The sequence below is a fragment of the Macrotis lagotis genome, chromosome 7 (assembly GCF_037893015.1).
Source record: "Macrotis lagotis isolate mMagLag1 chromosome 7, bilby.v1.9.chrom.fasta, whole genome shotgun sequence".
Taxonomy (NCBI): Eukaryota; Metazoa; Chordata; class Mammalia; order Peramelemorphia; family Peramelidae; genus Macrotis; species Macrotis lagotis.
In genome coordinates, this window is record NC_133664.1 from 184936936 (window position 1) to 184950590 (window position 13655).

General features: G+C 37.1%; 1 protein-coding gene across 1 annotated transcript in view; it reads left to right on the forward strand.

The window, feature by feature from the left end:
- The window catches only part of ITPR2 (inositol 1,4,5-trisphosphate receptor type 2), a 482746-nt gene extending 470363 nt beyond the window's left edge, over positions 1–12383 (forward strand). The window contains exons 55-56 of the mRNA XM_074195308.1: positions 7126–7287; positions 9226–12383. Coding sequence (XP_074051409.1) covers positions 7126–7287; positions 9226–9312 — 249 coding nt within the window. The 3' untranslated portion in view covers positions 9313–12383. The remainder of the gene's footprint in view (positions 1–7125; positions 7288–9225) is intronic.
- Positions 12384–13655: the final 1272 nt, after the last annotated feature.

Below are 13655 nucleotides of genomic sequence, written 5' to 3' on the forward strand. Positions count from 1 at the left end.
AGAAATACATGCAGTTCTTCATCATTAAGTCTCTCATAATTTACCCTTCTCTTCCACTCTCTATGCTTCACCTGAGTCCTGTACTTGAAGATCAAACTTTCTGTTCAGCTCTGGTTGCTTCAACAGGAACATTTGAAATTCCCCTGTTTCATTGGAAGTCCATCTTTTCCCCTGGAAGAGGATGTTCAGTTTTGCTGGGTAGTTGATTCTCAGTTGCATTCCAAGCTCTTTTGCCTTCCAGAATATTATATTCTAAGCCCTATGAAAACTTATTGTAGTTACTGCTAAGTCATGTATGATCCTGACTACAGCTCCATGATATTTGAATTGTGTTCTTCTGGCTACTTGTAATATTTGCTCTTTGACTTGGAAGTTCTGGAACTTGGCTATAATATTCCTGGGAGGTTTTTTTTTGGATCTCTTTCTGGGACAGATCAGTGGATTCTCTCAGTTTCTATTTTGCCCTCTGCTTCTAGGATATCAGAACAATTTTTCCTGTTGGAATTCTTTAAAAATGAGGTCAAGGCTCTTTTCCTGATCATGACTTACAGGTTACCCAATAATTTTTAAATTCTCTTTTCTGAATCTTTTTTCCCCCAGATCAGTTGTTATTTCAATGAGATATTTAATTTTCTTCTAATTTTTCATTCTTTTGTTGTTGAATTATTGTGTCTTGATTTCTTGCAAAGTAATTAGCTTCCTTGAACTCCATTCTACATCTGAAGGATTTGTTTTTCCTAAGAGAGCTTTCTTATCTCTTTTTCCATCTTGCCAGTTCTGCTTTTTAAAGCATTCTTCTCTTCAGTAATTTGAAATGTTATCCATTTGACCTAAGCTGGTTTCTAACATGATATTTCCTTAATTTTTTTGGATCTCCTTGACTAAGCTGCTGACTTTATTTTCATGTTTTTTTTCCCTGCATCTCTCATTTCTTTTCCCAATTTTTCCTTCTGTCTCCTTTACTTGATTTTCAAAATCATTTTTGAGCTCTAGCCTGAGCCCAACTTCTATATATCTTAGAGTCTTCAGATGCAGAAGCTTGGACTTTCTCATCTTCTGATTGTGTGATTTGGTCTTCCATGGGACTAAAGTAATTGTCTATTGTCAAGTTCCTTTTTTTCTATTTACTCTTTTCCTCAGCCTGTGCCTGGTTTTGGGGTGCTTCCTGAGCTTTAGAGTATTATTGGGATACCCCCCTTGACAAGGACCTCAGTGTGTGAGGCTCTGACTGCTCTCCTGGTCTGTGAATGACCACAAGTTCGCCCCTCTGCCCCAGAGGCTGTGGGGGGGGGGTGTTCTAGACTGTGACCAGGGTCTGAATGTGGTCAAAGCCCCACAGTCCTGTTCCAGGAACAGAGGATAAAGGCACTCTCCCTCTACTCCCTTACCTTCCCTGGACTGAGCATTCAGTGCACAACTGTCTGGAGACTTCCTTCTATGCAGCTCCACAGGCTTGCTTCCATTTCCTGGGATCTGGGTTGTGCTGAGTTCTGTGGCTGCATGGAGGCCTGGGCTTCATGTTCTATCTGGCAGAGGTCTCCCTGCTGATCTTCCAATTCGTGTTTGGTGCTCCCTGGTGTGCAGGTCAGGAAACTGCTTCTGCTGCTGGGAACCAAGGCTCCCAGGTGCTCCTGTTCCCAGGAGGCTGAAGTTCCTTCACTGAAGCATGGTACTGCCCTTCCAACTCTGTGGAACCAAGTCTTCCCACTATTTTCCAGGCTACCTTGGACTAGAAAATTGCCTCACTGGATCTTTCTGTGGGTTTTAAAGTTTTTGAAATATTTTGGGTTTTAAAGTTTTTGAAATATTTTGGAGAGAGCACCTAAGAGAGACTCTTCTCCTGCCGCCATCTTGGCTCTGCCCCCCTTATTGCATTGTTGATGGAGTTGTAAATTGATCCACCCTTTCTGGAGAGCAATTTGGAATTATGCCCAAAGGGCAATAAAATTGTGCATACTCCTTGATCCAGCAATACCGCTACTGGGTCTGTATACTGAAGAGATCATGAAAGAGGGTAAAAATTTCACATGAACAAAAATATTTAGAGAAGCACTTTTTGTATTGGCAAAGAAATGGAAATTGAAAGGCTGTCCATTAAGTGAGGAATGATTAAAAAAATTGTGGTATGTTTATGTGTTGGAACACTATTATTCTATAAGAAATCTTGAAGGATGGGATTTCAGAAAAGCCTAGAAAGACTTGCAAGGGTACAGATAGATGGTTCAATGGATAGAGCATCAGCCCTGGAGTCAGAAGTTCAAATCCAGCCTCAGACACTTAATAATTACCTAGCTGTGTGAGGCAAGCCACATAACCCCATTGCCTTGCAAAATAAAAACTAACCAAACAAAAAGCAAAAGTAAAGACGTGCAGGAATTGATGCTGAGTTAATTGAGCAGAACCAGAAAAACATTATACACAATAACAACATGGGGTGATGATCACCCACCCTTGAAAGAGTTGTTCATTTCAGCAATACAATAATCAAGAACAGTTTCAAAAAACTTGGGATGAAAAATACCACCCATATCCAGAGAAGGAACTATGAAGTCTAAATGAAGACTAAAACTTATCATCTTTAATTTTTAAATGTTGTCTTCTATATTGTCATTTTTTTCTCTCTAATGTTTTCTTTCTTCTGTTTGGAACTGATTCTTTTCTTATAACATGAACAATATAGATTGATGTTTGGTATGGTTATAAATGTAGAGCCCATAACAGATTGCTTTCTATTGGGGGGGGACCAGGGAAGGGAGGGAGGAAAAAAATGTAAAACTCAAAACCTTGCAAAAAATGAGTGATAAAAACTGCTTTTGCAGTGGATAAAGCACTGACCCTGGAGTCAGGAGTACCTGGGTTCAAATCCGGTCTCAGACACTTAATAATTACCTAGCTGTGTGGCCTTGGCCAAGCCACTTAACCCCATTTGCCTTCCAAAAAAAACCTAAAAAAGAACTGCTTTTGCATGTAGTTTTAATAATAAGTATTAAAATATATTTTTAAAAATAAAAATAAAGAAGTTAAAAGGAAGGGGAGTTTTAGGTGTCCAAGAAATGCATTCAAACTTGACATATCAAAGAAAAAAAATTTAAATACCTAAGACTGCAGATGAAACAAATATCCAAAACAAATGTTAAATCCTATGTACAAAAAAATTGCAATGTACCACATAACATTCCAGTAACCATGCTGGACTACTAATGTTCATTATCTCTATTTATTTCTAATTATATAATTCATTATCTAATATTTCTAATTATTCCTAATAATGATCTAATCACACCTGGATCCTCTTCTTCTTAATTGATTCCCTATCATATTTACCATCGAAGCTTTTCCAAACCTTTTCTTTCCTCAAAATGTCTCACTGATTGGCTAACATCAACATGCCTTTGAAGACTTTCAGAGAAAAGGAATTTTTGCAGAGAAAAACAGATGCCATTCATTCTCTTCTTTACTTCAGTCTCTGATAGAGAATTGCCATTCTCTTTATCAAGACCAGCACATATACATATTTCATGCTATTTTCTTCAACAAATTGACCCATTATTATTATTTGCACTTTCTCTAATCTGTTATCTCCTTATCTACTGTTACCTTCCCTGCTGCCTAAAACATGTGCAAGTATTCCCATTCTTTTTTATTTAGGTTTTTTTTTCAAGGAAAATGGATTCAAGTCACTTGCCCAAGGCCACACAGCTAGGTAATTATTAAGTGTCTGAGGCCGGATTTGAATTCCAGCACTCCTGACTCCAGGGCTGATGCTCTTTCCACTGTGCCACCTAGCTGCCCCAAGAATGCATTCTTAAATCTCCCCACCAGGTGCTACTTCTGGCCCCTTTTTCTCTACCAATACCACTATAACCTTAGTTCAACTCTTTTTTGCTTCTTTATTTTTTATTTTTTGCAAATCAAAGGGTGGTTAACTTGTCCAAGTCTAAGTAATTATTAAGTATTAAGGCCAAATTTGAACTCAGGTCCTCCTGACTCTAGGATTGGTATGTACTGCACCACCAACTGCCCTATCTTTTCACTTCTTAGCTGAATTATTGTGATGGCCTTCTACCTCATTTCTCTGTCATCAGTCTCACTTTTCTCCAGTCCTTCACATGTTTTCTAAAATAACCTTACTAATTAACAGGTTTGACCATTCATTTCCCTTCTCAAAACCCTCAGTAGTTACCTGCTACATATGGAATGAAATATAAGTGCTATGTGGCTAGATACTTCTTACACAGCATGAGCTTGTTTCTCTTGCTTTTTTCATCCTTGTCCATGTTTTGCTATAAATTTTCAAAATGGATTTTATTCAAATCTTTCCTTCGTACTTAGAAAGTGAAATATATTTTTTGGGAATGAAGATTAGGACATATACAATTTGTAAGAGGTTTCTCTTCCAAAGGAATGGGGAGAAGGAAGGAAGGGGATCCTGACAAATTTAAAATCCCCCAGTAAAACATTAGAAAGTGAGAGAGGTTAAGGTTTAACTAGGAAAATTCAGTATGCTTTAGGATACTGTGCCTTAAACTCTGTACAGCATGTTTCTTTAAATACTGTTAATTTATTGTTTTTCTGAGTTCTCTCCTTTTTTTAAAACCAGATTTCTTTTTTAATTACTACATGCCTCCAGTACTTTTATCAGAGAAGGATAGTTGTTAATACTTATATTTTCCTTAAAGAACTCTGGCTGGACAGACCAGTAAGCTTGCTGATGGCAGCTTACTGTTTTGGGAATTCCCATTCTTTTTTATAAAGTGTCTAGAAGATTTAAAAAGTAAAGGCTACCCCAAAGAAAGAGCAGATTTGCAAAGTCAGTTCTGAAAGAAGGGGAATGTTTCTGCAGTTTTAATTTAGTTCAGTTCAACAAATACTAAGTATAATAAATGAAGAAAGGAAAGGAATTCATTCCAATAATAGGTGATAAGCAGAGGCACAGAGACAGGCATATTCAAAGAACAGACAATGGTTTCATTTTAAAAAGACCTCAAGTAGTTATATCGAAGGGAACAGTATGGTGAGCCAATGGAAAATGCCTTGAGTGATAGAAAAAGGTAGGTGGGCATCAGGGAACCTCTGGGGAATTATGAGTACATAGTGACTGGTAAAATATAAATGCTTATTGACTGATTATTTAATTGAGAAAATAGATAGATAGATAGATGATAGATAGATAGATAGATAGATAGATAGATAGAAGATATAGATAGATATAGATAGTAGATATATATGAGAGAGACAAAGAGAGACAGAGACAGAGAGGCAGGTAAATACTTGGTGATATGGGAGATAAAGTACTGGGCTTGTACTTAGGAAGACCTAAGTGCAAATTAGACCTGGACAAGTTTTGAGTCCCTGGACAAGTCACTTGATGTCATCTCAAATTTTCCTAATTGAACAATGGTGATGATGTAGCATTTCTATAGAGTATATATCTAATAGAATTGTGTTGAGGCACCATATAAATGCTTGTTCCCTTATCTGAGTGGCTCCCCTCTCTCTCCCTGCCCCAATTAGTGGAAGGTGATCTCAGAGGGAAGGTTCGGGAAGGGCGGGGAGGTTGAGAATGGGAGCTGAAATGTTCCATGCTGAAAGTGGGATTTTAGTTGATTCTTGAAAGAGCCAAAGAATCAAAGAGACAGGGACCAGGAGAGTAAGTATTACGAGATGGGGGGGGGGCAGAGGAGGAGACTGGGCGGTCAGCAAGAAGGTATGACTTTGGGATCTGGTAGGAGCAAAATACTAAGTAACAGTGTGAATGTGGAGGAGGAGAGACGATTGACACTGGGTCAGAAGTGTCAGGGTATAGCAATAGTGTCGATGAGATGAAGAGTCAAAGGCAGGCATTCAGGTGGTGGTTAGTGTCTCGGGGACTATCTAGGCTGAAAAGGATCTATACTAATATAGCCAACATGGGGAGTTTCATGGATAAAAGTAATGCAGTTTACTGCACTCGGTTTATGAATGATTTTAGGAAGTAGTATGGTATAGTAGAGAGAAAGATGGTTTAGAGGCCACAAAGAAGCTGGTTCAGCACCTTTTATGCAGAGTGACTTTAGGCAGGGCTCTAGATTCTGATCTGCAGTGAGGGTGCCTTCCTAAACTGGTAGAGAAAATTTCTTCCCCAGAAGTCTTGCCAATAAAATCATGAATCTAGGCCTATCTTTTTCATGTGGGGCCAGCTCAAGTTTCTGATTTCTCTAAATTACCTGTAGATGAAGGACAATTGGCCACAGCAGCAGTATTTCCTGCCACCAGAAAGTAAGATCCAAACAGAAGTGAAATCTGTGGAGGGAAAGAAAAGTATGTTTTTCCTCAGAGGCTAAGTCAATAGATAAATTATCCCCGAGGTCAATCGTTTCCATAAATAGATAAGCTGAGTTCTAGTGAGAAGAAGTTGGAGTGGTAATGAGTCACCACTGAACCAGCTTCTCCCCACCTGCCCCCACCTTGGAAAAAATTAGACTTCCCCCAAAAAAAGTCTCCTTGTGTTCTGGGGAAGTTGAACTCAGAAACTTGCCAGGCTGTAATGAAATGTTGCTAAATGAAGCAGTCAAGTGTTTGAGTAACCTGAGGCCATGCCCTGCCACTTTTCTCTTCCACTAGCTGGGCTCAGAAACAGAACTACTCCAGTAGGGGGTGGAATTGGGTGGGTGGCTGGCTAAAGTTGAGATATTTGTATTGCCGCTCCTTTATTTCCCCCATCCTACGCTCCTGCCTTTATTCCCATTGCCAGGGGCAGGAAACAACTCATACAGTACCCACACACACTCTTGGATCTCCTTTCTCAGCCTCCAGACTAGACCCTACATCATCATCTTCCAATTAAGATTCACAGGGAGCCTCAGGGTTCGTGGCATTGTACTGAATGTTTCACCTGCTTCCTCCCCAACTACCTTATAGGGAGCTTTACTTAATCCCCAACAATCTGTCTGCTTGGCAATGACAGGATCAGTATCAGACCAAATACTTTACACTTCAACTTTGACACTGTGAGAAAACTTTAGTCTTAAGGTTCACTGCAATGAGTAGAAATTGTCAATCTTTTTTTTTTTTGCTTCTAAAAATCGAATGCTCTCTTCCCATTGACACAGTCTTATTTGCTTTATTTTGAATATGTGTTTCTAGGAGAAGAACTTGGACTGGTTTCCTCGGATGCGAGCCATGTCTCTAGTTAGCAATGAAAGTGACAGCGAGCAAAATGAAATTAGAAATCTGCAAGAGAAATTAGAATCAACCATGAGTCTGGTCAAACAGCTGTCTGGTCAGCTAGCTGAGCTCAAGGAACAGGTAAATGTGCACAAAAGTACATTGAATGTACCTGACATGGAGACCAGGAGATTCTTGCAAAGAAAACTTTATCAAAAGAAGTTTTGATTTCTTGAAGTACAATTGATGAAACAAAATTAGATCTGATTAAGATTTTTCTCATTGATTAGTAACACAAGACTCCATCTGAAGATCACATATTTTAAGAGAGAAATACAAAGCCCTGTAAGGACATGAAGGACTTAAAGGAAATTTAATAACATGAGAGAATTTGAGGACATGAAAGAAATTAAGTTGAGCTAGGACAAGGAGTTGGGGTATAGTGAAGAGGTGAAAGGGTAATCCAAGGAATGACCACTACTCTGCATGGCTGAGGTAATCTAGAGACAGAAGTCATGGGAATTGAGATAGTTTGGAACCTTAGAGGCCATATTCTGGGGTAAAGGAAAAGAGTACACACCAGAGGAGGAAGAGTGACCTGGTCCATAAATGTCAACAGTGAGTTTGAACATGAGGCCATCAGCTTTAAAAGAGAATAGGTAGGGGTGGCTAAGTGGCGCAGTGAATAGAGCACCAGCCTTGGAGTCAGGAGTACCTGGGTTCAAATCCGACTCAGACACTTAATAATTACCTAGCCGTGTGGCCTTGGGCAATCCACTTAAACCCATTGCCTTGAATAATCTTAAAAAAAAAGAGAGAGAAGAGGTAGTTGCCATCTTATTGGTTGATACCACATCCCATCAAAGTAGAATGATCTGAAAATGGCAAGGGGAACTTTCATCTGACTCTGGGTGTTAGGGAGTATGAAAGGAGCATCCAGTGTTAGAGAGGGTACCAGAAGATGTGATTTCTTCAAAAGAAAGCTTGATTTTGTGAGTATATCAGAAGATGGAAAGCAGCTTAGAAGAGATCTAGGATTTGAAAATTATAGATTTAGAGCTAGAAGGGACCTTAGAGATCATCTTATTTAATCCCCTTATTTTTCATATGACAGACCTGAATCTCAGAGAGTTGAAGTGACTTAGCCAAAGTTACACAGATCCCCTCGATCTAGACCAGGTTGCTGACACTGGGATGGGTTGGAGAGGAGAGGTAGGATGTGCACTTCTCTGGAGTTGAAATTGCATCCCAAGGATGGGACCTAGACCCAGGTGCTTCATACTACTTGCAGCTCTACAATAATATTGAGCACTTTACCCTCAGTGAGTGACTTTTGAAAGTTGGAAAAAAGTGATACTAAATATCCCAGCTTGAGTCTTAATGGATAACATTTTCTCAGCCAAGAAAGCATTGGTTATGTTTTGCTCATACAAGTTAATCTCTTCTTGCATGGTACCCATATTACTAAATAGCTATATTACTAATAGCAACTGTTATCATTATTCTTAATATTCCTATTTTCTTAATATACCATATTACAGTGAAGCATGTAGACTTAGAAGACATTAAGTTGTCCTCAGGTCTAGGAAAAACTGATACATATGCCATATATTATGGGTGAGAATGACAGCTCTTAGTCCTTTTTAACTTCTCAGTACTACAAGACTGCAAGTTCTGGAAAAGATATTAATTCTTACTGGTATAGGGAGTTCCCCCAGAACAATGTAATCTTCAATGTGGTCCCATCTCTATTATTTTTCTTATAATTTCATGAGACATAACATAACTATTTATTAAAGGAATTATTGTCTCCTGTTTCCTAGCTTCAGGCTAGAATCTTGGTAGATATACTCCTTAAGGTTAATCAAGCATATATGTGTGTGTGTGTGTGTGTGTGTGTACATATATATATATATGTGTGTGTGTGTGTGTGTGTGTGTGTGTGTGTGTCTAGCAATGTATGGATATTAAAAAATTAAACCATGTCTATCATAGCTTGAGTATTCGTTAATGGTTGAGGAAATCAGCTTATCTCTCTTTCTCCCTCTGTTTCCTTTCCCCTTCCCCCTCCCACCACAGATGACAGAACAAAGGAAAAATAAGCAGAGACTAGGCTTTCTTGGATCAAACACACCCCATGTGAATCATCACATGCCACTGCACTGATACCATGGGGGGAAGCCGTGACTAGCCTTTCATCAGTATCCCTGCTTGATTCCAGAATAAAGAACTGCGATGGAGGGGAGTGAACAGTGCCTATTGTTACAAACTTAAAAACAACCAAGTGCCAAGATGTTAAGTGGTTTTGCTCTGGGAACAATTTACAACTGTTTTTCATGGTTGAGAAGACCACAAATGAAAATATAATAGCTACAAAGAGTTCTTTGGGGTACATGTTACACAGTCTTCAAGCAACCTGAGACATCTTCAATTGAAGAGAATGTTTGGGGAGAACAGAGTAAGGATGAAAAGTAAGGCAGATAGAAATTAATAGGAATCATGTTTGCCTCATTCTCTATATTGGAATGTCTGTCATGGTTACAGCATTTGTAATACTCTGTTAATTTTAATAAATAAGTTGGAGACACAGGAATTAATGTTGCTATGAGTTAATTTCTACTAGTGTAGAAAAAATGAGAGTTGAAAAATTGTTAAAGCTACTGAATTTTAGTTGTCACAAGGTAATTTTCTTATTTATAACATGAAGCACAATGGATTTACAGCAGAGTGAATTTAATCCTTTGGAGTTTATGCACATTACACTGACAACAAAACTGGAAAGTGAGTTCTTTCTTTCTTTTCTTGGGGGATTCAAATGCTTTCTATTAATGTGGCTACAAATGGAAATTTTTGTTGAAACATGTTTCTTAACTATCATCTAAAATTTTAAAAGATAGAGGAAAAACCCCAAAGTAAGTCTCATAAAAAGATTTTTGAATATATATGTGCTATTAAAACTCATATTGAAATTGAAAAATGAAAAAAGACCTAAAGATGTTAGTAAGTTTTGAGGGACTTATAATGGTAGCATTATATTTTATTGGAACATGGCAGAAACAAATTGATTTGTGCATGCAGTACTTAAGGAAATCAGCAGTCTTATTTATGCTTATCCTTCAGTTGAAAAAAGAGGCCAAGAAGTTTAGGAAAATGAGATAAAATATTAGTTTCAATTGAAATTTTAACTGTCAATCAGAGAGAATATATATCAAAGATGTCTAACTCCTTTCTAAAGCAAAATAATTTTCATATCAAATTATAAAAGATTATTTAAATTAACTAGGTAAATGAGAAAACTAAAATTTTTTTCATCTGCCCTCCTTCATTCTACAGGGTCATTTTTGTCAATTTCATGTTTAGAAAATTAGGGCAAGATAGAGATAATAAAACCTTAGAAAAATAAGAGCAATATTACAGAGTTGAGAGCTTGATGATCTTGTATGATTTAACATTTTGGTTCGATACATATGTACATACATACATATATATATATATAGATAAAAATATAATTATAGAGTACTCTAGGATGTCAAAGAATTCATGATCTCATTGTTATAGGTAACTCTTCTACTCCTACTATTACTAAAGCAAATCCCAACTTTTCTATGCCACATAGACATAAGCTAATACATGACTTTGATGGTTCTCTACTCCCACTGACATAGGAGTATCCCTTTCCAATTGTGAATACTTAAACCCACCTCATTTTATGTGACCTTTTCCATGTCTTTATATATTTCACAAAGGGAATCAATCTCCAGTATATGGAAAAATTCTTAAATCTCTTGATAATATGTGAAACACATAGGCAATCCATCAGATTTATCTCACTCTTACTAGGATGATCAGCTCATTTCATTTTCCCAGTCCAATAGTCCTTTGATAATATCTGTTTTGTTGCCTTTTTTTGGCACAATACTTTTTCATAACATCCTGTATCTTTGTCCATTACTATTCATTAGATATCACCATATCTCCATTTGCTATCTCCATGAGATATCAAAGTAGGACTTTAGTAGGCTCAGTTATAAAAAGTAAATTTCGAATTCTTTCAGAGGCCACACTCAACCATCCTTTTGATAACCCATAACTTTCATTCATGGGAGAATGTTCTATCCTGTGTTTCACAGATATATAGCATCATTAGAAGAATATTGATGAACTTTTTCAAAACTTCCTTTTCCATTAAAAGGAATCATGAGCATTGCACACTTTACCAAATGTACTCTGTCCTGCTCTATTCCTGTTAAATTCAGAATACAGGGCCTTCTTCATCTGTAATGTCTGTGTGAGGAATATATACTGATAGATAAACTCATTGGGTCACATAACCATGGATTAGAAGAGAGGTTTTCTCATCCTTAATTTTATAGATGAGGAAATGAACCTAGACCTCAAGTTCTATGGGTAGTAAAGTGGAAGGGCTGGAATTTGATTCAAATTAATGACTACAAAGCCAATGTTTTTCCACTGGACCATACTGTCTTCTACTGGTCATCTAACTGAATAGCATATTAAATAATAACTTCTTCATTGGCTTGGTGATTCAAGTCTGGGTAATATAAGCTAAACTCTTTTGAATGATTTGGTAACTCATCTTTATAATAATCACCGTCATCATCATTACTTTTGATGAGCCTTACCAAACTTAGCTAGGCTTTTCTTCTGATAGCTGAGAATCAGTTGCTTGTCCGTACTCAAAGCTCTGCCCTCTTGGAAAGATCTCCTAGGACCTTGTACAGCTCTGTTAATATAATCTTAAGGGACTCAAGATCATCTTACCATAAGATATCAAGACAGGACTTTAGTGGACAGAGTTATAGAAACTGAATTTCAAATTCTTTCAGATGTCCATGAAACTACTATGCAGCAGTTCTATACTCAGCTTGCAAAACTACTGAGAGGACTCAAAATGTAATTGGGAATTGTTTAATAGAATAAATAAAAATACAAAATAGATAATGTTAATTTGTGGTTTTCAAGTCAATATGCAGTGCACTGTTGGGATCCATTGCTAAGAGTTTGACACCACTGTTATAGACAATTTCAAAACTCATTAATTTCTAATAAAAGTTAAAATCCACTTCACACAGGAAAAAAATAATAAATGAAAAATCAACTTTGCTCCTGATCACAATGAGATGCTGTTGATAGCACCTGGGCAAGATTGTGTGTGTGTGTGTGTGTGTGTGTGTGTGTGTGTGTGTGTGTGAGAGAGAGAGAGAGAGAGAGAGAGAATCAAATCTCTGAACATCTCTGATATGCCCCTTCCAGACAAGTGCTCCTTATCCTGATAGAATAGAGGTTCACTTTTCAAGCTTTGAGGTACTACACTATTGCTATTGATTCAACTGCTCCTTAATCTTGACTAAAATTTTAAATCATACCATACCCAATTATTTTATAGGATAGTAATTCTAGCCAGTGGTGATAATAAACAGTATTAGAAAAATGCCTGCTAATCAAAGTATTGTGAAATTATTTAATTAAAGAAGGAAAACTTAGTCTTGGGTGGGGGAGGGTGGGACAAGATGAAAAAAAAGGTGAGATTATCATCACACTATGATTTTTAGAGATTTTTAGTTTTTTAAAGAGATCACATGACCCTAGTCCCTCACCTTTTAGATGAGAAAACCAAATTCCAGAGAATTCCAGTTTTGTGATTTGATCCAAGTCCACCATAAATTGAAAACAGAGCCTACATTCAAACGCAGTTTCTGTGACTACAAGTTCAGAGTGATTTCTGCTCACTATACTATAGCTACATTGCAGATTCTCTTGAATACAACTAAGGAAACCAATGTCATTCCTGCATAAGATGAAGCTTTGTATTATCTGAATGGAAAGAAAGAACAACTTTATTCATTTGCACTGATGTGAACTACTAACCCTCAACTAATTTTTCAATTGTTAAACATTCCCTCCCATTCCTGCTTTTTAACAATTCTTTTTTTGAGAAAAGATGTTGTGGAAGATTGCTATTTGGAAATACCTAAGATATCAAAACCAACACCTACTACCAGGTAACACTTACCCACAGTGTTTGTTTCAATTTTTAACATCCAAAAGAGATCTTGCTATCAATAGGACTATCATTTGCACAATGTATGTTTATATTCAGTTCTGCTAGCTATGACTTCCTCCTCCTCCTCCAAATGCTAATGGAATCCTAGGTCCTCTAAGACAAATAAATTATCAAGATATTGATGTCAGTTTTAGATGATAATTGGTGTGTGTGTGTGTGTAAATAACTGCTTTACATTTGTAAGCATACCTTGATGCAGCTGATATGTCTATGAGTGAGCTATATGCTTCATATTAATGTAAAGTTAAAATAAAATAAGCATTTTTGAACTTAACAGCTTAAAAAAATCTAATATTTGACTATTAAAACCCATGTTAGTTTTTTAAAACATCATGGATTGATGAATGTAATTTTTCAATAAACAGTTTGACTATTTTGCTTAACTTCTATTCCTTTGCTCCATTTCAAGGCTCAAGAACTTCAC